The following is a 26645-nucleotide window of genomic DNA, read 5'->3' as shown; positions in this document are numbered from 1 at the left end:
AAAATTTTTTAAATAAATCCTCAAACGTTTTATGCATAGTTGAGGTACAGCTGTTGGTGTATCAATAATAACAAAATGGAAACAGAATTAGTAAAATTTAGATTATTAAATCATGACATACATTTTCTGGAAATTGTGTAAAAATCTGCTGGAGAGGCTACTTCCACCTTTGCCTCTCAGAAAATAAAATAAGTTTTCACATGACCACATGGCATTGCTTGTCAGAAAAACATATGGTAGTTGTAAGTGTTCGCTAATTAGACTAATGCTATAATTTTCTTCTGGGAAGGACCGTTTCCTCGGCTTAGACCATTGTTGCAAACCAGCGAGGACTGCTTTGTAGCAATATTGGATTTATAGACATTCTGCATAAATGTGATGAAATACCCTTTTCACAAAATCTTCAGGCTTTACAGCAAGTATCACCCCAATGTGGTAAAATACTCACCAACAATGCAGTTTGTCTAAGACAAAGTTCTTGTCATCTCAACCAAAACATCAGTATTTATTTGGCAATGAAAAAATAACACATTTAGCATTGAACTGACACAGTACCTGTTTATTCTCACATGCACGAGAGTGCGCCATTATAAAGCTCCTATAGGATGTCACAAATCCCACAACCCATAAAATAAAACTAGAAATTATGTTTTGCCAGTGTTGGGTTATAGATTGTTCAGCCAAAAAATGTAGGGCACTTGCACATTCACTGTTGTACTAACATTAATGAAATAAATAAAAACCACACACACAACCCCGTTTCACATTCAACACCATGGAAATGATTAGTTTGGCAGCACGCATGAGAGTCGAAGACGGGAAGGCAGTGAGACATGCTGGGAGGCAGTGGCGTATATGTGTATGTGTGTACTCCTGTGTTTCTCCTTTTCATAGCCCACGATCAGTTTAGCCTATAATTGACTTATAAGCTGCGTGTGGGTGTGCAATTAAGTGAAACCTAATTAAGGAACTGCCTGAAATCAGCATAAGCACTTAAGCCAATGCAACAACAGCCACCATCCACAATGGTGCCTTCCTATTATAGATTTTTGAGTAAACAAATACACTGATATTGTATGAATAAGCTTGATGATCAACCTGCTATTGACAAACTGGATTAATGAGTAGTTTTAGTCCCAAGTGTGTGATATCTTCATCCTTATATTTTTTTTTTTACATTTATTTATTTATTATGTGTATTTCTTAAATTCTTCACATGGCCCACCTGCACTGCCAATTCTGGTGCAGAGAAGAGTCCTTGACTCATTTCTATCATGGCAGTTCACTGGCAGAATACACACATTAGATAGTTAATTGTCCTTATTCTTCTTAAATGCTTATTATTGAGAAAAATAAATGAGTAGTATCCAAGAAGGGTAAACAAATAAATTACATAAAGAAATTATTTACTTGAGAAGAACTTTACAGCAATTAATATTAATTCTGCCCGGACTTGTGGATTTTTAATGTTACAATTTATTCAACTTTAAGAGGAAACCTGGTACAGAAATAGATCAGAGACTATTATGTTCTAAACATTTCATGACAGTTTCTACCTATTAGGCTACTAATTTTCAAATAGCTGTTAGATTACTTATTTTACCCAGAAATATAGTATAATATATACACTTTACATGTAAATCTCTTTAAGCCTCTCCATGGTCTGAGCTCCTCAAAACATTACTTTGTCTGGTATACATCTGTATCGAGTTGGATTTTACTTGATGCAAAAGGGTGGCGCAGTCCTGCCGTAGATACCTATGGCATACATTAACACCTGGCAGTTGTATTGTACATGGTTATTACTTGTGCTTAGATTGTGGTCCACACAGTAATTCTGTTTACATTTTTTTAATTTACTTTGTGATAAGAGCAACGCTGGGAAGGGTCACAATTTCTCTTTCCTAAGACTATTAGGAGACTCGTAGACTATTGCCATGTTTGCATTCTTTTATTAACTGTGATGGAGAGCCGGGATCACAATGCAGCTTTGCTATCTTTTCTTCACTATCAACATTCTCCACGTGCATCAGAAACTTGTAGGAGCACACACAAGCAGCCAAAGTTGTCCGATTATACTTATTAATAGTTTTCAGCCACGTGACATGCGCAATGACCTGGAGGGCAAAACAACAGACCAAGATAGTGGCTCACACCGGACTCCCTCGTAGAGATGCCACAAAAGTCGTTAAATTTTATTTGGATCACCTCTCAACTCAATGTGACGTCACGTGAAAACTATGAATTGTGGTCTCCAAAGCTTCCATAGCCCTGATGTGTAGTTTTTAGAAGGTGCACATGATCACATATGGTAACAATTCAACTACTTAACTCACAACTCTAAATCCAGCTAGAGTTTTTGCTTGGGCCTGAAATAATCAGGCTGGGTCTGGCTAGCCTGAAATTGCCCTTGATAATACCAATGTTCTTACATGCTTACTGATTATGACTTACAAACTGGTGTGCCAAATGTAATTACTCAGACATAACAAGTGGATAATGCAGCTCTCACTAAGCATTAGTTAACGTGTCCACACATGTTCTCCAATATTTGCCACTTTTTAAATAAGGTAAATAAGATTAAAAATAACTTCATATTCTTCATTGGCCAGCTAACACAGAGCCAAAACAGTTAGCTACAGTAGCATGTAACAATCTGTTTCCCTTATCTCCCTCAGACACAGTCAATACGCATGTGCACCAGCGCATAAAGCAGACACATGACAAGAAAGAAAATGAATGAAAGAACAGGACAAATTAGTAAAACATCCTTTGAAAGACAAGAGTCTCTAATTTTGCAACTGCACAACACCACCAGCTGAGACATAATCCAACTTGAAATGGGACCATGTACCTATATCCGTGAAGGCAGCACCACAGAGCCCTGTGCTAGTTATGGGGATCCAGCTGGCAGCAGCATCTGCAGAAACACAGGCACCTTTAGCACTGCCAGCACGGATTCCTGTTTGCTAGGGGGAAAAAAGGCAATGCCTGGTGTAGAATTTTTCAGAATTAACTTTTTTAATTAAATATGGTAATGCAATAGGGGATTGAATGCAATATAACTGCTGAATGAAAATATTGTTTTTAGGACTTGCATAATTTGCAGTTTACAGTGACTCACGCTTTGCTCCTGTTTGTGGAGGTTAAACCATGGTGACATTCCTACACAACACGTGAGCTGTTGCAGGGATTGAACAAATCATAATGCAGATGCTGTCAGTATAAGTGGCTCCAATACCGATCTTGTCAATGGGCATTTGTGCAGGAGAAGCTGTGCATGGTTTTATTATATTTAGACAAGGTGATGACAATACCAAATGTTACGCAGAAAAATTGTATCTTAGAATAAAGTATGCTTTTTATTTAACAGAGTGGTATCTAAAAAAGGATTTGCTTCTTACATGAAAATAGGTCTAGGTCTGAAACACATGATTGAACCACGCGTAGTGCTACAAAGCCAAACTCACAGACATCAACAAAGACGTTACACACACAACTAAGTCATGTGAATTGACGCAATCATGCAGACACACATCTAATCTGTTCTAAATAAACACAGGTTCTCACATGTACATGCACAACAGACAAGACACAAAAACATGGACTCACACGCACAGTGTTGCAGAAAGGCCATAAGGCATGACTCTCTGTAGCGTGGCCCTGTCTGTCTGTAGGTCAGCCAGCTTAAAAAAAAAAAAAGGGGGGGGATCACACACACACAACCACAGCGTGACAGACACACACATTCATACTCACATCTCACACTGTCATTCAAAGAGGGCAACAGCCATACACACACACACGGACAGCTACTTCACAGCCACTGACATAAACAAAGTTTCAGTGTGGTTTAAGGACAGAAGTACACAAAAAAGCCAATCCACATGGCCTGGCTGGAGACTAGGTGCTCTGCAAACTGAACAGAATCACCATTCAGAGCCACACACACACACACACACACACGTACACACCATGATTTATTCAACTAGACATTGTGAGTTTCAATATAAAAAAAATATATAATATCAATAACATTTTCTTTACTGAAATAAAACAAATAAACAAGCTTGCTTGAAATAAATAATTTACGTGAGAGTAACATTCATTTGATGAATAGTTCAATGTAGTTGTGCAAGAATTAAGAAGTGCCAGTGGCCTTGCAAAAATGTCCGTACAATATCCGTTGTGGATGTATGGCCATTAGTTGAGACATAACTAGTAAATGCATTTTCTTCTCAGATGAAAGTGTGAATTATGGCTTACATTATCTGAATGCAAATTAATCATTCCCAGTAGTAATAAATTGTTCAGAGGCTTCCCATCAGTCTTGTGGATTCATGTTTTAACAGTCAGGGAGCTGATTTATTCTACTTAACTTCACCTAAGTCACATTTTATTTTGTGATATCCAGGAAGTTAGCCAGACAGTTTGATTGAACCAGTAAATGTGTTTTTCTCTGTCTTTTTTTTGTCTCTTCCACTTCATTTTTCCTTGTGGAGTTCTGCTGTTGTTTTTCAACTCTATATCAGGTGGAAACAGGCTGATGTAATTCTTCTTGAAGAGTTTTTTCTGATCCGGACAAGGTTTATTGAGCAGCTTCACAAGCTCTCCATGTTCTTTATTGAAGCATCACAATTACAAGACAAAAGGCTGAGGTTACCTTTCCTTATCCTTTGAAGCTAGCTATGAACATCTGTTTGAAAAGCCAAAGTTAAACACTGATTGTGAAAGGACAATCACATTAACACCTCATATCTTTTACCCAAGTAGTTATTATGACAATCTTACTTTAACCCCTTTAAGCTTTGCTTATGTTCATTTATAACACACTATAAGTTGTTCTTGTTCACAGAAACATATATTTAAGTCTATTAAAGTATTTGTCAACAATATCTCCTCCTATAAAGCACTGAACAGTTGAATGCTTGAGAATAGATCGTTTTATATGTCTTTGGCTGTTTAAACCCATTTGGGAGCCTCGGGAGCTCCTCCCGCGGGTTGACGCAGGCTTCCCCCGCCGCCACTTGCGTTGCTCCTCAACTCCGTAAACTTTCAAGCACATTTTTTTCCCGCCATCACTTTTCGTTAAAATAAAATATTCAAAATCTACACGATTTATCACCTCAAAACTTCTCAGACGTGGATTTAGTGAGGAAATTACATACGGAAACTGTAAAATATAAAACATTCTGTTGCTGGCCTCTGTCTGGCGCGCGCAATGATGATGCAGTGAATAGTGACGATTCTCTCTGACCAATCAGTAATCTGATGTGATGTGATGTGTTTTCACATCACATTTTAGTATCGCCTCAGCTCGCTTTGAACGTCGACGGAGGTGATACGAAAAGAAGTACCTGGAAGCAGGTACAAGTACAACTTTTCCACAATAGAAAGCCAAACAAAGGCGAGTCGAGTCAAGGCGAGTCGAGCAGAGTTGGTACAATGCAGTGGAAAAGGGGCTTTAGCTAAGTAGAAGGAAAGCTGGTAAAAGTAATTGGAGGTGGTTTTACAGAGTGTAGAGGATAGTTGGAGAAGTACACTTTGGTTTATTAATTAATTAATAACAAATTGTTATTCAGTATCTTAGACTAAACAGTATGGTTGAGAGGGTATGAGTTTAATTTATTTATTCATATATAAATAAAATAAGGACTAATTCTTTGATCCACACTCCTTACTAGTTGGTGGCGCTAATGCATGAATTTGTTGTTTGCCAGTAACTAATAATATCCCAGAAGAAGAAGAGACTTCCAGACTAAAAAAAATAAGATTTATTTTGCCCTTCCTCAACCCAGCAAGCTTTTGAAAGTATAAATGCTGTTTTTGATTTTTCTAAATTCAAATTGTCTGGTATCGAAGACGAATAAAGTTGTGGGGGGTGGTGGGACGTGGTCGTTTACAATGAACAGAGAAGTAAGTTGCTGCTCTGTCTATAAAAGTTTCCAAAAGTTATTAATTGTAACTTGAATGTGACCAAACTGCTGTTTTTAGTAATATCCGACTTGTGTGAGTCCTGCTATGATTTGAGTTTGCTAACTGAAGTTTTTAATCAGTTTTGCCTTCAGATAAAAGGCTAACGCTAGCATGCTTATGCTAGCATGCTTATGCTAGCATGCTAATGCTAGCATGCTAAGGCCACTGGAAAACAGTGTTAGAAAAACACCGTCATACATCATTAACAACATATTACTCTGCTCTTATATCAGGTAGCCATCTTAGCAAGACTACCACACGCACACAGCTCATGTCTGTGTGTTTCTGTAAAAACTACAGGTGTGGAGATGTTTAAATGTTGTTGTGAAAAGACGAGTGAACAATGCAAAAATTGTGGTAAGACTTGGTCACTAATAAACTAAAACCAGTCAACATCCGTGTAAGTTTGTTCACAAAAGTGACTTTTGTCTTGCCTTATTTCATAGGAAGCGGCCCGTCTCCTGCACACCTCTGAGGGAAATTGCAAGCACCATGATGTTAAGCAAGGGTAAGATTTACAGAATAGGAATGCATTGTACTGTAGAAAAGTAAAAAGTTATTTTCATTGTTCTGTTTTCACAGACTGTGCTTGCCTTATAACAAGATGGTCACATCCTTTTTGGTCTCCGGATTTACACGGTGTGGATCATGATCCATTGTAAGTAGCAAACATTTTACTGTGGTGTTTTAATTTTTTGTACTGTGGCTATGCTATTTATTTATAAACACGTTAATTTTTTCCCCTCAGCTGCTTTTGAAACTCACTATGAGACAGTACGCAGAAACATCTGGTATAGTCAACCACATCTTGCTGCTAGGGTGACAGCCTTTAAGAGTTCTGTCCGGGGCGATCGAGAAGGAAGCGGGTAAGATTTGTTGGATTAGAATCATTGTTGGTCAATGTGACATCATTTTTCAGTGAGATGTTTTGTATTTCCCCCAGGCCATGAGACTTTTGAACTCAGCACTGCTTTGTGAAACATGGTTTAAAGTTTATTTCTGTTTCACTCTGATTATTTTTGTAAACTGTATGTTGTCTGCTTTGCAGCAGAAAAAACCTACCATCTAAACCTGCAGAACTGATTGTCTGTTGTGTTTGTTTTTACAGCTGTTGGAAGTGAGGCAGAGTATACTGGCAGCAGAGGAAGTGGCGTTCTGGAAAGGCGTTACTATGGAGCTGATGTCGCATGAAGAAGATAGCAGCTTTGAGTGGGAGTCACGGTCGATAGTGCGACCCCGAAGTTTCCGCAGCCAAGAGCTCATTGACCTCTTGCATGCTGCAGACAAGGCTGGAGGCTAATCCAAAGTAGAAAGCACTGCATCACAGGCATCTGTAGAATGGATGATGTTCTGACAGCCTCCACCAAATGACTCGGATGTGGACAGACATTTTGTCCCACACCCCTTGTAAATGGTTAGCAAATAGTTTTTCACATTTGCCTTTTTTTAAAATAAAACCCAAGCCTGTATTTATAAAGTCCCAGGGTGACCAATAGCGATAGATCTATCAACCAATCACATGTGATTGATGATGTCATTTGTTTCATCCAATGACTGAGAAGTCAGGTCAGTATGCTGCTGCTGCTTTTCCTATGGTAAGTAGAGTCGTTAACACCTCCGCCAGCCCGTTAGTTTGTGAACTGTTGGTTTGGCCGATATGGCACCGCCATGTAGAGTTTTTGCAACCAGCGGCACCAGACATGACCATATTTGGATGAGACGGTGGAGCTAACAGCCGTGCGTGGAGCTAGCTAGCATGCTTAGCTAAGTGCGTCTGTAATTCACGTCATTTTAACAGGGCTGACAATTTTGTCTAGCAAACAACAGTCTTAAAACTAAATGGACTCCAGAGAAAGTGAACAGCCAACTCCTAATAAGCTCAACGGCGCTGTTTAATTTTACACAGTGCTGTGGGGAGGAGTCACTCTAGCCTGATTGACAGGTCACCATGTTAGCCACTTGTCAATCATAGATAATCCCGCCCTGAAGCATACTATGCTTTATGGTCTATTCCTCTAAATGGGACCATAATTTACTAAATGAACATCATGTTGTATTGAAGAAGGCATGAAAACAAACGATTGAGATCATAAACTCATTAGGAAAGTGCTAAGGAGAGCCAAGGCACCAGTAAGCCCTGTTTCCATCCAGGGGGTCCCTGTGGACATTGTGGAGGATTATAAATACCTGGGAGTGCACTTGGACAATAAACTGGACTGGGCCAAGAACACTCAAGCCCTCTACAGGAAGGGCCAAAGCTGTCTCTATTTTCTGTGGAGGCTGAGGTCCTTCAACATCTGCAGGACGATGCTGAGGATGTTTTATGAGTCTGTGGTGGCCGGCGCTATCCTGTTTGCTGTTGCATGCTGGGGCAGCAGGCTGAGGGTAGCAGACACTAACAGACTCAACAAACTGATCCGCAAAGCCCGTGACATCGTGGGGGTGGAGCTGTTAGTGGTGTCAGAGGGGAGGATGCTGTCCAAGCTACATGTCATCCTGGACAATGTCTCCCACCCACTCCATGACATGCTGCTCAAACACAGGAGCACTTTCAGTGCAAGACTTATTCCCCCAAAATGCATCATTCCTGCCTGTGGCCATCAAACTTTATAACTCCTCCCTCTAAGTGTCTGACACACAAACACTTAGTTTTAAACTGGACAATATTATCTGTTTTGTGCAATAACACCTGCTTAAATTATGATGTGCAATACTCTGCTGCTACTATTTATTCTTTATTACTGTTCACCATAACAATTCCTTTAACTATGTAAATATTGTACATATCCACACTCCTTATATTATTTTATATTTTTACTCTGATATTTATATACTTCTCTATATACACACCACTATCTTTTTATATACCACTATCTTTTTATATTCCTGTATTGTGTATTGTGTGCAACTGTAACACAGAATTTCCCTTCGGGGATCAATAAAGTATTTCTGATTCTGATTACTGAGGTAATTATTCAGGTGAGAAGTAGGGTCATTTTACCATTATTTCTAATAGAACTGGACTTTTTTTTGCACCCAGAAGAGTCGCCCCCTGCTGGCTGTTCAATAGAATGCAGGTTTAAGGGACTTCCCCGTTGGCTTCGTGTCTCAGACCGAAAGCTTCCCGCTTGGTCTGGACACACCTAGATGAGAATGTCTAATCTGTGATCCTAAAGGCAGGGTTATGCTAAAAAAGAAATATTTCATACTATGTGTTATGTGACGACAATAGAAGGCAAAAGTGTTTAGCTCTTCCTATTTTCAAACAACCTCACACACCAAGATCAATCATTCAAAAGCAAGTTTACTCAGGCGGCCAGTTCCTTAGAACACAACAGACTGGAGCGTCCTCTTCAGGCATTACATAAAATAATCAGCACACTTCCGAACAGCCACATTGAAAGTTGAGGTGAAAAGGCTGCCGTCATAAGGGGATAGATATAACGAGATAATCATTTAAATAGAGGTACTTTAGGACAGTCTTTCCTCTGAGTCATCATAGAGTTTGACTCAGTAGTTCACACTAAAAATGCAGAAACAGTTGTGTAAAGAATGAAAAAAACCTGTCTTGCTGTTGAAGGGAGAGTGAATGTTGAATTCCGAAAGTTACAGAAATTGTCTGACGCAGCCCTCCAATTCTGTTAAAGAATTGACAAGCACTTTGCTTGGAGCATACTGATGAATTAACTACAACAGGAAGCTGCCAATTGAATCACACTACTTCACTTCTGGCCACTTGCAGCACCAGTGGAGATTTGGATTTTGAATTCCCTGCTCATAGGCACCTTGCCTATAGCTGCTGAGGGAGAGTGAGTACCCATTTCCTCCATCTTCAGCTCTGGTGCTCCTGCTTTTGATATCTTTCTCTGCCTCTGTTCAGGTTTTTTTTATTACACAGTTTACAATGTTGTTGTTTTCTTGTCTTTATCAAGGGAGAAGAAGGCTGATGTAATTCTGTGTTTTGACGCATTGAAATGCAGCTGTATCATTCTGCTTGTGGATCGATAAAAGGGCATTTTAAAATTCGATTATCTTTTTTTCCCTTTTCCTCTCACATTCGCTTCCTTACGACTTTCTTTCTCTCTCTCCATCTCAAGCTCATTTCTTTTTCCCCATCCCTCCCTGGCACTCTACACACCCCCACCTTTACCCCCCCCCCCACACACACACACTTCTCTTAATCTCTGTGATATTGCTGAGCTAGTGGAACTTGCAGCAGGATTTTTGAGTGTAATGGAGAGTGTATAGCAGAAGAGTGGCAGGGATATGTAGCAATATATAGGTCTTCACACATCCTCATTCACCAAACAGTAATTTGAACTATTACAACAACTACTGAACTAATACTATTACAAAACTGTCATGGATTGGTTTTCAGGCTAATCCATGAAGGTCGAGAGCCACTGATTAACCCTTCAATGTGAACAGGTGGTTGTTTGGTTAGGTAAACCGTTAGGGGAGCAGAATTACGGGTATCTTTGACTGAATGTCGGATGCTCATATTTACAGTTAAGTCAATGTTCACAATGGGTATAACACACAATGGGGGAGGTATTGCAGAATAGATAGGATATAACAGGACAAAGCCAGCCCGTCTTCACCAGAAAAACAGCTGTATAGGTCAATAGTGAAGAAGCTTATTACGACCAATCTTTACATTTATTGTTAGGCACCGACCTCTAGTGGACGTATGACACAGTATAAAAAGGTGGATGGATGGATGGGTCAAACAAAGAGTACTTTTTACCTAGGAGACCGAGGTTCAAATCCCGTGTGAAAAATTCCTTTAATTAACGTTGACTTTCAAATTTTTAGTCAAATAACGTTACTGACTTACGCCATATGAGTTAAGCCATATCACTTACATAACTTAGGTCAAATGACTTACATAACACAACATAAACAACACTTACATTACATAACATTATTGTAAAAGGGGCAAAGTGCAGTTATCAACGGCCACTAGCGGTGCGTATTTAGATTGCAACCAGGTGTGCGCTTGCAGGGGTGCTTGAACTCATGAGTGAGCAAAATCCGACATAACGAAGCACAGTTAGACTGCAGTAAGTAACACTGTAGTGAACGGGTCTTCCACTGTGATGTTGCATTACTGAATATTATGTGGGTCACGTAGTTCCATCGTCTGAGACAGGTGAAGAAGCTGTGTACCTGAGTATAGGTAAAAAGGACAATAAATCTAAATTGGACATTACGAAGCAAACCGCAGTAGATCCGTGCTAATGTAGCATTAGCTGGCTGCCCTGCATCACTATAGGGTAGTAAAAACAAATCGCTCCACATGTTTTTTACCGTTACATCCTTTTTTGCAGGCTGAAATCAACACTTTGATATAATTCAAGTTAGCAGGTGAAGTCATGTGGAAAGCCATACAAATGTAGCATTTTGCACCGGCGATCTAACGTTATCTAACGTTATCTAACTTGAGATAACTAAAAAACGAAATCACAATATATTTCACAACATTTGCAGTGATGAGTCACTTTACCTGTTCAATATGCTTATGTGGAATTTATGTTGGAGTCTGTGTTGTGCTGGGAGTTGGTTGTTTAATGGTGTTAGTGACTGAATTTCGTTAGATGTAGTGTTGTTGCCCCTAAGAGCGCTCCCGAGCCTCTTGTCTGCAAGAGGCTCTGGAGTGTGCAGAGTACCCAACCCCATTCCTTCAAATAAGAAGCAGAATAGTGGCTGTTCCAAGCGACAGAGAACACAGGTTTGTGGTTATTTCTAAGTGAGGTTACAACCCATTGACAAATAGGCAGTAAAAAGGTCATTTATTGATTGCTCCTTTAAGCCAAACCACACATTTTCCTAAACCTAGCCATGTAGTTTTGTTGCCTAAACCTAACCAAAACGTGACTGTTTCACAACTTAGTAAAGGTTCGGTCCACCTGCCGCAGAACTGCTACTTTATATGTCATATGTCATTTTGGGGAACGGTAATACGTGTCATTTTGGGACAACTGACAATCAACTTATTTTGTGTTTAAGTATGAGGACGTTGGAACAAATCAGACAAATAGGGAAATATAGCTAGTCAACCTTGTCTACTAAAAATCATATTACATACTATTTATTAAGTCTGCCAAATGTGTTTTGAAGGAAATAAAGTGTTGCCTGGATAATGTTTATCTGCAAAATATTATTTGTAGTCCAGAAAGTTCTACTTTCTTGTGCTCCATAGAAGTTAAACAGGGAGGATTTTAACACTAAGTCCAGGATTCTGCAAGTTGTTAGGTTTGGAATACCACAACACTTTGGTAATTGTTAGGGAGATTATTCACAATTTTTATCTGCAAATTTGCATGTTGTTATATGTTATACCTATAAAAACACTCCTCCATTATGTTAAAGAGCTAACTCGAGTGGCGAATTTATAGTATATACTGTAAATTAGGATAATTAGGTAAAATCCAGGGGAAAGGGTTGTTACTGCACTAGATGAATGTGTAGCATGGTGTTGCAGGACTGGCAGCCCCGTTTCCCTGTGCATGTTACGTTGTTTTCTGGATGTAGTGAGGCTGATAATAAGGATGCAGAGGTTGAGGTAGTGGATTAGTATGTAGTGCATCCTTTCTTTGATGTCCTGGATGAGAGTCTGCATCCTTTCACAGATCTAAAATGAATGAATGTTATTATGGTCACAAGTTGCAATTTGTCAGTGATTGGTTACCAAATGTCAAGAATGCTTAATCAATAATCCAATATCAGTTTTCTGTCTAGTGAACTAGTTGCGAAACAGGATGGTATCCAAATTTAAAATGGTATGGCAGAACAGAAAAGGGGGGTATATCAGGTGTAGCCAAAAAGACAATAGCAGGACACTGGAGGCAGGTATACAGGGGTATAGCAGGACAGTTTAAAGATAGTTTAGGTTTGTAGTACCTGAGGATATTAAAGGATATAGCATGGTACATTATGGAAACAGCAGTCAGTGTGTTTGTTAGAAAAAATTATTTAAAATAATGACAGACAAAAAGAAACACTGCCAATTGGCTCAACAGCCCCCACCAGAAATCCCTAAAATAAACAAGGTGGTCACACAGGTGGTTTGGCCCTGTGACTGATCCAGGTGCCAACCAGCTGAACTGTGATCAACCATTTCTCGCCATCACCATCATTAATCGGCAAATCGGCAGCCATCAACTATTTTTGTTAACCAGTCCTCGACATCATTAAATAAGTGTCCATCAACAAACATCACTTAACAACAAATTGAATTAAATAAAGTGGGTGGGCTTATCAGGGTACAACCGAGCAGAAGGTACAGCAGACTAGAATGGAACAATTTTAAACATACAGAATAAAAGTTTGAACAGATAATTAAGGGGTGTATAAGCAGGAAATGAAAGAATAGTTGAGGACCATAGGTAGGTCCAACATAACAGACGGCACTGCAGAAAAGCAACGTTTATGTAGTAGGATGCTGTTTTGAAATAAAAAGGGTACAGTAGGGTATAGCAGGGTAGTGGTTGGCAGTGTAGCAGGGCTTGCAGCAATTTAAAGTTAGGACTCAGTGAGGACGAATGCACAAGAGCATAGATGAAGCACCCTGCTCAAGACAAATGATTGCCTCTGCTAGCAGATAATGACAGCAGAGATGCAGATAGACTTAAAAGCACACAGATATATGGTGTGTCCGAGAGCAGTAGTGTGCGTTGTATGAAAGAGAGACAAATGAGGACACAGAGCAATGGGTGTTGGTTGTGCATATGCAGTAGAAATGGAAGGGATGGCTATAGAGTATGAGTGTGTTAATACACAAAAGAGAGGTAAAGCAACAAAGACATAGGGAGAAAAGATAACAAAGCTTGATAAATAGGGGGTGCTCTGGTGGCCTAGCAGTTCTGCCATGTAACCACGTAACCCCGGAGTCCTGGATTTGAATCAAGTTAAGAAACCTCGGTCACATGTCACCCCTCTTTTACTCTGTCACTCTTCACTACATCCACCATAAAAAAAAGAAAAGAAAAACTAAATCGAGACATGGGGTCATGTGAAAAGAGACAAAACCCCCACAAAATTAGGTAAAAGAAGGACAGGGGAGCAGCTCAGACAAAAGTAGACGATAAGAGATGAGATAGTGAGATTGATAAATCAATGACCTTGGTCAAACGGGAAATGAACATCTACAGGCTTCAGTCTGCACCATCAAAAGACTTGAAATGTCTGTAAAACAAATGGAGAGGGAGCGATAAAACCTGGCACCTCGATGAGGAGTCTTTCGCCATGGAACAATGTTTTACACCACTTTTAAAAATCTGCCATCTGGGTCACGCACTGACAAAAAAATTCATTCTGAGGCTCATAAATCTCTCGGGATAGGACTAATCTCGGTTTGGCTTAAGAAACCACAGACCTCTGCAAAAAGTATATTTTTCTGGGAATAAAGAAAACTTGCCGACACCAGTGTGTTTGTGAGAATTGACAATATGACTCCAATAGGTTGCAAGGGCCCAAGGATCATGAAACAAATCAACAAAATTGCAGTTGCTCTGTCTGCTCTGAGGTGTGCAGCTCAGTCACACACAGAAGTGCCTCAAAAAGCAATCAGCCCAGGACAAGCACAACATACTTTAATCAAGAACAAGGCAGATAAACAGACAGCAAGTCAGTTAACATTAACCGATCATGTATGTGTGGGTCTCTGAAGACCCATATTCTCTCTCTCTCCTCCCCCCCCCCCGCAGGTACGCAGCACTGAAGCAGACATGTGGTGGTGATTGACTTGTCTTTATATAATTGTCCCTAATGATGCTAGAGGTAGGAGACGCGATTGCTGCTTGTGTCTGTGTTTAATAAACTGTGATATAACCAATGCAATATCCTGCTTGATTTTAACTTAAAGTCATCATAAAGAGACTGACCCATAGCCTGGTTCCAGACCTCTGAATCACCAGCCACATCTCTAATGTTTCCCCATTGTATTTCTGCTTATGTCCTCACACTGATGCAGCTACGATCCTACATAGTGTTGGGAGGAAGGACCCCGTTTGCCGGTTCTGGGTTGATTTGAAAATAATGGACTAACTAATACTAGGTTCGGGTGGTGGTAGACTAATATAATTAAAGAAAAGTCACTTATTTTTAGTCAGCTGATTTACTTGGAATGGATTTATGCAGGTATGTGAATGCAGAATATCTACAGAGTTGGTGTCTAGGTTATGACTTTGTCCATCCCCTCAAGCTTTCACCAAGCTCAGCACAACAGAGACTGCGGAGTGATGACAATACCTTACCCACATTTAGACTACAGGAGAATCCTGGGGCCGAGAAATGGCTTGTGAAATGCCTGTTACAAAAGAATTTTCAGGTCAGGCATGGAGGAGCAAAAAGTGAGCAGAGTGTGTGGGCTTAAATACACCACCCTATTGCAAATAGTTCACTGGATGTATTGTATGTTACATATCAGTAACATACAATACAGAGTATGTCATGTGTAAGTGTACAGTTGTGTGGCTGAAATTACCATCAAATGTCATAGTTTACCCATAATTGTATGTATTGTAATAACCCCTATCTACTGCATGTGGGCAGGAAAATTATTATATTTAAGGAGATTGAATACGAAACAAAAGGAGGGAAAGAGACAAGAGATAAAAAAGGGGTGAAGAGACAAAAAGACAAGAAACACTAAACTAAACAAATGAAGAAAATAGAAAATCAAAAAGACAGGGATTAAAAGAAAAGTAATAAAGTCTGAGGAAGAAATAAAGTATGAGGAAGATTAAATAAAGGAAAGCTGCAAAAATGTAGGAAGAAGAGAGGAGACAGGAAACAGAAAACATAAGATGCAACAGGGAATGATGTATGATGAGATAAGAAAAGAGAAATGAGGAGGTGGAAAGATGATAAAACAGAAGACAGTAAAAGAAAAGAATCAAAGGAGACTGGGAAAAGAAAGAAGAAAGGGAAAACTGAGATGAGACAGTAAAGAGGAAGAGAAGATGAGAACAGGGAAGAGAAGAGCGTTTGTTGTTTTTGCTGTGCATGAGTCATCGTCAGATCCTATTATGACTGAAGCAGCGTTACCGCTCTCGCCCACTGCTAACCTACGGCTACATGGCTTAAACACACACACACACACACACGGACACACAGGTTGCCACTGCTATTTCAGTGAGGACATTGTGTTTTAGTGAGGCGAGTTTTCTCATCAGAAAAAGCCAGCTTTTCTTCCTTGGTCCACAAAGACACATTAACATGATTACATTTTATAGATACATTGACTACAAATAAGATTACGACTCATAATACATTGAATTGTACAACAATTGACACTAAAAGTCACTTACATTTGTTTTCTAACCCTTGAACCATACAATTCAATCAATAACTTAACCTAAACACTGACATGCTGCTATTGTAACAAGCAAGAGCACTGTGAAATGATCAACATTGCCTAAAGTGGTGTAAAATTTCAGCATAACAATAAGTTATACTTTTTATGGCCTAATGTGTAGCGGCATTTTTTTTCGGCTAGGACTCCCCAAAGTCTGTGAAAATAATGAAAAGATGTCATCAGGGTTACCTCGACTTGGGCTTAGAGTCCACAGACTTTTATTAAAGGAAAACCTCTGTTATAAAGTTTAGGCACTGGCATTTACCAGGCAGAGTTCAATACGATAGCCTAAATTTGCAAGTTCACCAACTTTATGGAATTGTGTTCGTAAATCGCTGCTGTAAAACATCATATGTTTCCGTTATCCTGACAAGTGTCTTCTTGTAGTTCTGAAAAAAAGATTGGTCTGGTCACATGACACTATTGATCATCATCCCTTAACTAGATCATAACCATTTGGATGGCAGATCAGAAAATGTCATTTTTGTAGCAGTCTTGTTGGTCATTTTAGAACACACTGGCAAACAACTTATTTGTTGTTTACCTGGGTCATTTGCCTGTGGAGTTATCTGTAGATCAATCAGGTACACTGCCAGGGTTAGAGAGCTGATTTTCACAGATGCACTGAAAGAAGAGATCAGTCAAAATTTACACACTGAAATAAGCACATTTGAGCTTCTTCTCTTGCACATTGTCCTTGACCTCATGCAAGCTGAGAGCTAATTACACATTTGAACAATTCCCTCTGGTGTTATGTCCAGTGCTAATATTCAGGAAATTCAGGGACACAAGTTGCTCTAAAACTGCTGTCTCACCGACGAGACACTACAAGGACAAAAATGATGAAACCATGTGCCTGAGGCTACCTCCACATGGCAGGTTCTGAGCTGTGCTCTCTGCTGGTTCGGGGGCAGAGTCAGTACAGAGTGCAGCTACGAGCTGATACATCATTGTATTACTAATAAACAAGAACTGAGAGGCTGTGGCTCAGGAAGTAGCACGGGTTGCCCACTAATAGGAAGGTCAGTGGTTTAATCCCTGCCTCTTCTGGTCAAAGTGCCAAGAAGAAAAGAAGGTTGTGCCATCAGTGTACAAATATACAATGAGTAGTTCACATGAATTGTAAAATGACTTTATATAAAGTACAGTCCATTTACCATACATATCCTAGCATCCCATGCATGCAAGTCAGAGCAGCAGCTGGTCCATGGGCAGATCTCCTCATGTCACATATCACGCACTGAATACTTTTGATTTCCTTACCGCACAACATTCATGCACTATTGACTTTACAGATTCCGAATACTGACCACTCCCTACAATATTGATATTACCGCTTGCAATTTTGTTGATTTTGCTCATTTTGTTTTAAATAAATTACTTTGTTATTTAGTTAGATGTCATTTAGTTACCTGTGTGTCTCCTGTTTTTGTTGTAGTCAAGAACGTTTGTCTGTTTGTAATGTCTTGCAATGTTTCATTTAAAGTAAAGTATAAATGAACCTGCTTGCTTTCCTAGCCTGCATGTAGAAGATTCTCTTACTGAAAGTAGTTCACAATCACTGAGCAGTTTTGAGTTCTGTGTCTCGCTCAACAACACTTCAACTTGATCGTTGTGGACATGACCTTTTCAGCAGAAGTTTGCCTTTACTGGACAGTGAGGGTGAAGAGACAGGAAATGGGGGGAAGGAGAGGGGCATGACATGCAAGAAAGGTTGGATGGAGTCGAACAGGCGATGTTGCTATATGGCATGCCCTGTAACCATTTGGAAATTAAACTCTTACTTGAATCACCATAACACACACTGAGTACTGCATTGATAAAACAAAACTCATGATCATGGATGAAAGGTCAAGAGCTTCTTCTCTATAGTCAACAGCTACTGAGGCTTAAGGGCACTGTAGTGTTCAGCGCTCTTTAGCACCACAACTAGAATTATTTTTATTATTGATTAAACTGTCAATTTTTTGGTTTCTGAATACAGTTGTTAATTATTCATTTTGTCTATAAACTGTCACACAAACTCGAATATATTAATATTTCTAATGATGTAAAACACAGAGAAGCATCAAATACTCTGTTTGGCATTTTTGCTGAAATAAATTATTTGACATTGTTGTTGCTGATTTCTGTTGAATAACTTAATGATTTGACTTATCAAGCAAAACTGATGATAAAGTGTGATTTCTCATGATTCCTCCATCCGCCATTTTTCAATTAGCCAGTGAACTGTGGAGTGACCAGGTCAGCAGTATTAATGGTAAATGGACTCTGCTTATAGAGCCATTCATTATTTTAGCCAAACTGCTTTCGAGTTTGCCTCTCTTTCACCCATGCATGTATACATGGCTAAAGGCTAAAGACTTGTGCGGACTACACGACTTTCAGCGTTGGCCGATCACCATGCTGTTTACACTACACAACTTGCCGTCTTGTGACAGGAGTCTTGAAGTCATTGTGGCGTTCACACTACATGACTGATCAGTGACAGGGGGTCACACTACACGAGCTGACAATGGCTGTCACCCGACGACAGGTCTTCAAACAACGTTTTTTTTTAAGAAAACACAGGTGAAATGTGAAACGGAAAATTATAAAGATAGCAATTAAAAAGACTATTGGTGAAAGAATGGATTAGCACACGCAGGTAGCAGGGATTGACTGAGCTACAGAGAGAGTTAGAAGTGAGTAAAAAGTGTTTTGCAGTGAAAAAGTAGCTGCCTGCTCTGCCAGCTGCCTGCTCTCATTGGCTGGATGTGGATGTTGAGTTGGCTGACTCCTCCAGATATTTAGCATGCTGGCTGGCTACAGCGATCGGTCAGCGATGCGTTGGAGAGCCGTTCTGATGCATCATTGAGTAGTTCACAAATAACGACTGTTGAGCACTGATCGATCACTGATTTACCCCTGATCACAGCCTGACGGTCGTGGAGCACGCCAACTGGCAAATCCGGCTTAAAATCACGTACTGTGAACTAGGCTTAACGAGCAAGGTGCCAGCTGACCATCAGGAGCAATCTGAGGTTCAGTGTTTTACCCAAGGACACTTTCGTGTTTGGATTGAACTGTCAAATTTTTGATTCGTGGGTAATCTGCTCTACTTCCTGGGACACAGCTGCCTATTAATAACATTAAAAATGTGTAATTTCCCCACAATAATAAATGAAAAATGACTGGTAAATACATAAAAATAAATGGTTTGGCCTTCCTTCTTACAGAGTAGAAGCCAGTAGACACAGCTTATTTTCACACCAATAGTCTAATTTGATAATTATACTAATGCCTATAAATAAACACACTAATGGTGTACTGATGTTAAATGTTGCCAGTAGCACCTTCAGTGATGTGTACTGCTCTCTGACTCATGTCTTTGCGCTCCTCCTCCTTGATCCTCTCCTGTCTCCTCCTCTGACCTCCTCCTCTTCTCGTCTTCTCACTCCTCTCCCCGTGCATCAGCGATAACACAACTAAGCCTTATTAAAAGAGGTTTTTGGGGTTGGAGCTAAATCACACACAGTTTATTACACACCCACACATACAATCGCAGGCTTGCTCTCCACTAACCAGCACATTATTTGATCTTCTAGTCTCGTGATTAATGGGATCTCCTCCTTCAACTGATAAGGACTAGAAACCGGGCCTTCTATCATTCTCCTTCACACTCTCCTCTGTTTTTATCTGTTTCTCTCTTATGGCTCTCTCTCTTAGGTCTCGCTTTTCATTTGCCTTTTTGTCCTCTTTCTCCCCATCTTTCATGCAAATCATGCAGGTCATTATTTGTACCCTTAAATTTCACCACACTGTCTGCATGATGGATGAGTGTTACACGCACAAACATTCTCTCTCTCTCTTTCCAGTCTCTCACACACACACACACACACACACACACTCAGGCTTGCTTATCCATAACATGTCCTTCAACCGGCGAATGGCGTTTTGATCAAACAACTGTTAGATGGGGGTGGCAAAGCTACTTGTAAATGCATTACACAGTGGTCATTTCCTTTTAACTGCACACACCCACACACAAACAATGTAACCCAATGTTTTATACACACAAACATGAACATACCCGAACACACAATGCAACATGTTTTATGTAGAAAACTAGAGATTATGATCCATCTTTTTCTCTCTCTGTCAACATTTTTATTATCTGTCTATCTACCTAATTTTTGTTTTGCAGTGCATTGGTATAATAAGTAATTTAACTAATACTGATTGCTATTGCTGATGAGTAATAATTAGTAATGAGTAATTAATTACATTTTTTTAAGTAGGTTGCCAAACACTCTCTACAGCAGTCATTTAATGTAAAGAACAGCTAATGCACATAGTCTGAATGGACAAACACTAATGGCTTACCCCACATAACTCCACCTTCACCCCTAACTGTGCTGTGTATTGATACAATTTATCAATATACAGCACACATCAGGTTAAAAAAAGGGGGGGGGGGGGGTGACATCCCTCTCATCTCTCTTCAAATACTGCTTTCTGCTAAATCGATCTTCATACCAATTTAGTAATGTATCTTTTTTTTTTTTGCAAATGTATATGATAAATTCACTAGTTCAACAGCTGGGGTTCAGTACATGTGGTACTATATGAGAGGATGTACTCACCTGCAAGTGCATTCTTTCAAGTGACCCCCATTAAAATTGAAGGACTGGTACAATTAGGGGCCTCAAACAACCATTCATGTGTCCATAAGGCAGTTATCATTGGACAGCAGGGTCACTGTGTATCCAGCATACTAATTCAAAAGCTGCATCTCTCTCTCTCTCACACACACACACACACACACACACACACCATGAGCAAACACAATTCTCGCACCATCTCTCTCCATGTCTAGCACTTCTCGCTGTGTCTTTCACCGTCTCTCACACAAACACACATCATAAACAAACATCATTCTTGTTCTATGTTGCCCCATCTCTCTCTCTCTCTCTCACTCTCTCTCACACACACACTCATCTTGAGCAAACACTTTTTCCGCTTAGTCGAACACATAAATATTGGCCTTACACATAACACACACAAAGTCTACATCCATACACCTATTCTCACTTAGCCATGCACTGCCTCTCTTTCTCCCTCTTACACACACACTTACAGATTAAGAAAACATGCAGAGGATTTTCAATCAGAAGATAAACATCCTTACAGGGTTATAGGGTACATAGTCTGCTAGTACACATGAGGAGCTCTCACACTTTCTGTAACAATGATGGAATGGATCACCTTTGGTCTTTATTGGTGATCCGCAATACAACAAGGAACATTGGCAGAGAACACAACAGAACACATATTTGACACCACACATGTGTCATCATCATAATTGCATCACATCACTAAGACACTACAACATAATAGTAAGACTAACGGCAACAACTGGTGACTGTGTGTGTGAGAGAGTGTGTAAATGTGTGGGAACTGTAGACAGAGGAAAGGAGAGGGGGGGAAATAAAAGAGGAGGAGAGCAAAGACATACATAAGCTATTCATAGTTTTCAGTCATGTGACATGCGCGGTGACCCCGGAGGACAAAACAACACACCAGGATAGCAGCTCACACCTTATTCCCTCATAGAGATGCCGCAAAATTTTCTTTATATCACCTCTCAACTCACGAAAAACATAGATATGGACACAAACTGCAAATGATGGGCACTTGGGATCCATATACAGCACCCACTGCCGGTTCCTGCCAGCACTCAACTGTGGTAATGGTTACGTTGACCTTGTGGGGAATCCCTCACCTAACACAGCACAGGTTTGTCTCCTCGTCGATTAGTGAATGCAAAAGCACAAAAAACATCCGTTTTGGCAATGCAAAAGTAACAAACTCAAAGCAGTGTATCACTTGCTTCCTGGTTGGCAGGCAGCGGAAAACGTTTTTTTTGCCCTCCCGGGGAGCGTTTTCTTTGGAATCTGACATCACATGAAATTATGAATAGGAGAGAGAGTAAGTTGTAGTAGGCTGGGAGGGAGACTTCCAATTGAGAGAGATAGCTGCCAAGACCCAGTCTACCTCTTGTGACGGCCCCAGGTTTGGGCCCTCTCTTGTTGTTTGTATCTTTCTGTGTCTTGCAGGTAATTGGTGGGTGGAGTGATACCTGGTGTGAGATGCAACACACCTGAGCAGGCGGGGCTCAGGTGGCTATAAAAGGAGCCTGTTTGATGATTTGACTCCCTCTTCTCCTGGCCTGCCAACTGATTTTGTTTTATTTGGTTCTTTGTGTTTGACACCCATACACTCCACTCACACATACACTGCATACATACTGATCTGACAGACACCTCCAATTGTACATTTTGCTTAATTTACTTATTAAAATATCTATTATTATTTTCAGACTGTGTCGTTTCCCCACTTTTGTCACTTACTGTGGAGCCAGGTTGTGACACTCTACAGCCACAGAGGGGATGAGTGCAAAGGTAATCCCAGAGAAGGGGAACAGAGGCTGGATCAGGGAGGTCTATTGATTGCTCTTTGCAGAGGATTTAGGTGAGGGTGCTGGCCTAATCTTGGTCTCGTGTCAAACCTTGAATAGCCCCCAAACCCTCAGAAGGCGGTCTTAGTTAGATTTCAGTTTGATCATTTGTCAATTAATCTCAGAGCCACTTGTGTTCACCCTTGTTCCCTGGGCTTCTGCATCCATCTGCCTGGAGTCTCAAAAGCCCCACTGGGCCATCGTGGGCCACCCATCCAGTGGGCTTAATAGGTAGGATGGGGGTGAGTGGACAATGGAAAGATGTATAGGGTATATTGCAGTTCCAGTATGACAAACAGTCAGGATACATGTAAAAGAGGAGGAGAAAGAAAAATGGCTAACAAACAACTTTCCATTGTTATGTGTTCCAGTAAAATAGTTTTTCCATTGAGCTGCATTTGTGTTGGTTTTGAATTTCCACTTTTGGTATTCACTAAAGGTGGTGAGGAAGCGCTATGAGATGCCTAGTCACCTAGTACACAGAATTGTGGAGTAAGAGAGATGTGGCAGCATAGTATGTGTGTAAGTTAATCAGTGATTCTGTGCCAAAAGTGATTAATAGGTGGAAAGTGCCAGGTGGCTTGTAGGTGAGTGTCTGCTGTGTGAGCACACACACTGATCTTGTTCCCATTTAGAGTTTTGAATGGGAATTGTATAGTTGTCTTAGTTAAGTAATATGCATTTTTTTGGCAATAATTTCCTGATAGATGTGAGTTCCATCAGTTTCCGCATTTATTGAGGTTGTGCTAGACTACCAGTCTTGGTGTTAACTTTGGAGAGTATTGTCGTTGAAATTCCAGAAACTTTTTATCCCCAGTCAGAGTTGTTGCAATGGTTATGTTACAGTGTTTCTTCTGAAAGAAACAATTCCTGGAGTAAGGTTTGTTTGGGAATAAATCCCTTTAACTGTTTCAGTAAAAGAAGCAACTTCAGTCATTTACACAACATCTCCACCTAATTTAATGCTATATTACCATTAACACATGGCCATTAAAACCACTAGTCCTCTGTTATAGATATTCTATATTAATAGTGTTACAATGTGCCCTCATTCCAAAACAATTAAACTGCTGGTATAAAAGCATTCACTCATCTGGTTTCAGGCTTTCCACCAGATTTTGGAACCTGGCTGCAGGGATTTGCTCACATTCAGCCACAAGAGCATTAATGAGGTCGGTCACTTTTGTTGAGAGATAAGGCCTGGCTCGCAGTCAGCTTTCCAGTTCATCCTGAAGGTATTGGATGGGGCTATAGTTGGCGCTCTATGCAGGCCAGTTCTTCCACACTAAGCTCTGAAAACCATTTCTTAATAGACTTGGATTTGATGACAGTAGCACTGTCATGTTAAGAGGAAAGAGCAAACCTCACCACTAATCCACACGTTAACTTCAGCACCTTCAATTAAGTGCAGCTCATAGCCCAAAAAAGATCAAGTTTGTGCCCCGTTTTTAGATGTTTAAATTGCAAAACTCTACCAGTGACATTACCACTGGCTGTGACAGCGTGAGGGGTTAACTTAATTACTATTGTGGTGTACGCCAGTGTCACCAGCTGGGTGGAGACAATGAGTCCATGCATGAGAAAATTGACATGTGGCGTGACAGCATGTGAAAAATGTCAAGTGCCTGAGTCATGCGAGACTTTTTCTCCTGATGAGAAATATTGTCACATTGTGGCACAAGATCTCACAACCCTTGTGACCGCAGGTCATCCAATTTAAGGCTTTTGATTTATTTCTTAGACCCCACTGTAACTTTCTCTTTTTTAAAATCTTATTTTTATTTTCTATTCAACTCTTTTTAATTGTATTTAAGTGTCATTTTGAATTGCCTTGTTGGCAAATGTGCTAATAAACTTGCCTTCCTGAGCTGCAGTGGAGGTCAAGTAACACAAAGAGGGACTTAAATACTTAAACTGTTTCTTTGGACAATGCTCTTTATTCAACAGTAGATAAACTTTGAAATGTATTTTGCACAATGATTTTGTCCCATCACAATCACCATATTGAAATTGCTTTGGTAACAGATGTCTTAATGGCCAGAAAGCAAAACATATTTCAAGGTACATACTTATTGTTTAATTAAAGGCAAACTTCAAAAATTGTGCAGCCACCCATTAAGCATTGAAAAAAAAAAAAAAAAAAAGAAATATCAATCAGTGGCTGTTCTAAATATTTTTTAAGTGTTGTAAACCACATTCATATTTTTTTGATTTATTATTCATATATCATTTTATCAGATTATCAGGTTTCTTTAAAAAATAAAAAAAAATACATAACAAAATCCGAAAAGCCTAGTTTGTAGTAATCTTGCCCCCAGCAGTTTAACTTCAACTCTTCATTCACAAATGACCTTAAACTACAGAAACAGTGTCAAGAATAAAGGTACAAGAACATTCTCACTCATCCATACATTGTCACCACTATGTCCGTTTCACATGCGACACTTTCTCAGCTGCACACGCTGCTAACAAACACGGACGCACGTGCACACTGTAGCTGACCAACATCATCACTGTCAGCTTCCTCCTGCGTTCATGCTGCAGGACCAACACACAGCCTCTCTCCCTCTCTTACTCACACAAACACGCACGCACACGCACCCTGACCTGTCAGCATCAGTAGCCTCGCGCAATCTCTGGTGAAACGACGGAACAAACCCGTGGTGACACGTGTGCGCAGAGCGCGCGGCTCCAGCAGACCAAGCGTGTCCACGCACACATATAGGCTACACACTCACAGACACAATTACCAAAGCTGCAGGTGATTATCAATCAGTCCACAGAACACATGCGCAAAAAACGCGCGCGCACGCGCACGCACTTCCAGTGATCCAGAAAACTAAACACATGAAGCAGAAACTAGAAAGATTCAAAGTGTCTCCAGAAACAAACTGCTCGCATTTCAGAACAAATTTAAGCAGCAAGAAACCCCCCTGAAAATACACACTCCCACGTACTCACGTGCAAGCGCAAACACAAGCTCACATTAATTTGTTTTGCCTACCTTCCTCGTGCATCCGTTGCAGACAGAAAGTGAGGTTCCTCCGCCAACCAGGCATAGTGATGAAGGAAAGGAGGAAGAGGAGGAGAGGTCTAGATGATGAGGAGGAGTGGTGATGATGGGGACAGTATATCCTGTCCGGTGGAGGTGATGGCACACAGGCGACAGCAGCCACGGCAAAAATAACGATTCCCCTTGTTTCTTCTTCTTCTCTTCTCCTTGCGTTACTCTTTTCCTTCTTTATTGCTCCTCTGTGTTTCTCCACCGGTGTGTCTATCGGTAAACGGCGAGCAGCGGCTGCTCTCTCCGGTAAGGACCCCTAACAGTCCGTGTGACAGTCGGTCCCGCTGCGGCACCAATGGTCTCTCTCTCTCTCGCTCTCTCTCGCTCTCTCCATCTCCCTCTCTCTCACATTCTTTCTTTCTGTCTCTCTTTATTTGCCTCTCTCTGCGTCACCTCTGCTTTCTCTCAGTCTCTCTCTGGCTCTCTGTACTTTATTTTCTTTAATTCACTGGGTCTCTCCTTGTCATTCACTATTTTGATCTCCTTGCTCAACTCTGTCTCCAATCATATTTCACTCTGAGTTCATATTCATTTCAAATGTTGTTTTTATTACTATCAAGACAAACTGTTTTTTTCAAGGTAACCTATATAAATACATTTGGGGGCTTTTATCAGTATTTTACAAGAAAATGACAAAAGAAAAGACACCTACACAGAGGCTACATGCAAATGCATTGGACCAATATGTTGGATACTCATACCCAAGCTCATATTAACTCCTTAACAAGCAACAGTTGCTGCATTAT

General features: G+C 40.3%; 1 protein-coding gene across 2 annotated transcripts in view; it reads right to left on the bottom strand.

The window, feature by feature from the left end:
• The window catches only part of grip2b (glutamate receptor interacting protein 2b), a 330218-nt gene extending 303998 nt beyond the window's left edge, over window positions 1-26220 (bottom strand). For both annotated transcript variants that reach the window (XM_038696366.1, XM_038696367.1), the window contains exon 1: window positions 25840-26220. In XM_038696366.1, coding sequence (XP_038552294.1) covers window positions 25840-25894 — 55 coding nt within the window. In that variant the 5' untranslated portion in view covers window positions 25895-26220. The remainder of the gene's footprint in view (window positions 1-25839) is intronic.
• Window positions 26221-26645: the final 425 nt, after the last annotated feature.

Source organism: Micropterus salmoides, unplaced genomic scaffold, assembly GCF_014851395.1.
Source record: "Micropterus salmoides isolate LMB-PRFRI ecotype aquatic unplaced genomic scaffold, ASM1485139v1 Ms_hic_scaffold_4, whole genome shotgun sequence".
Lineage (NCBI taxonomy): Eukaryota > Metazoa > Chordata > Actinopteri > Centrarchiformes > Centrarchidae > Micropterus > Micropterus salmoides.
This window is presented reverse-complemented; position numbering and strand designations above follow the sequence as displayed.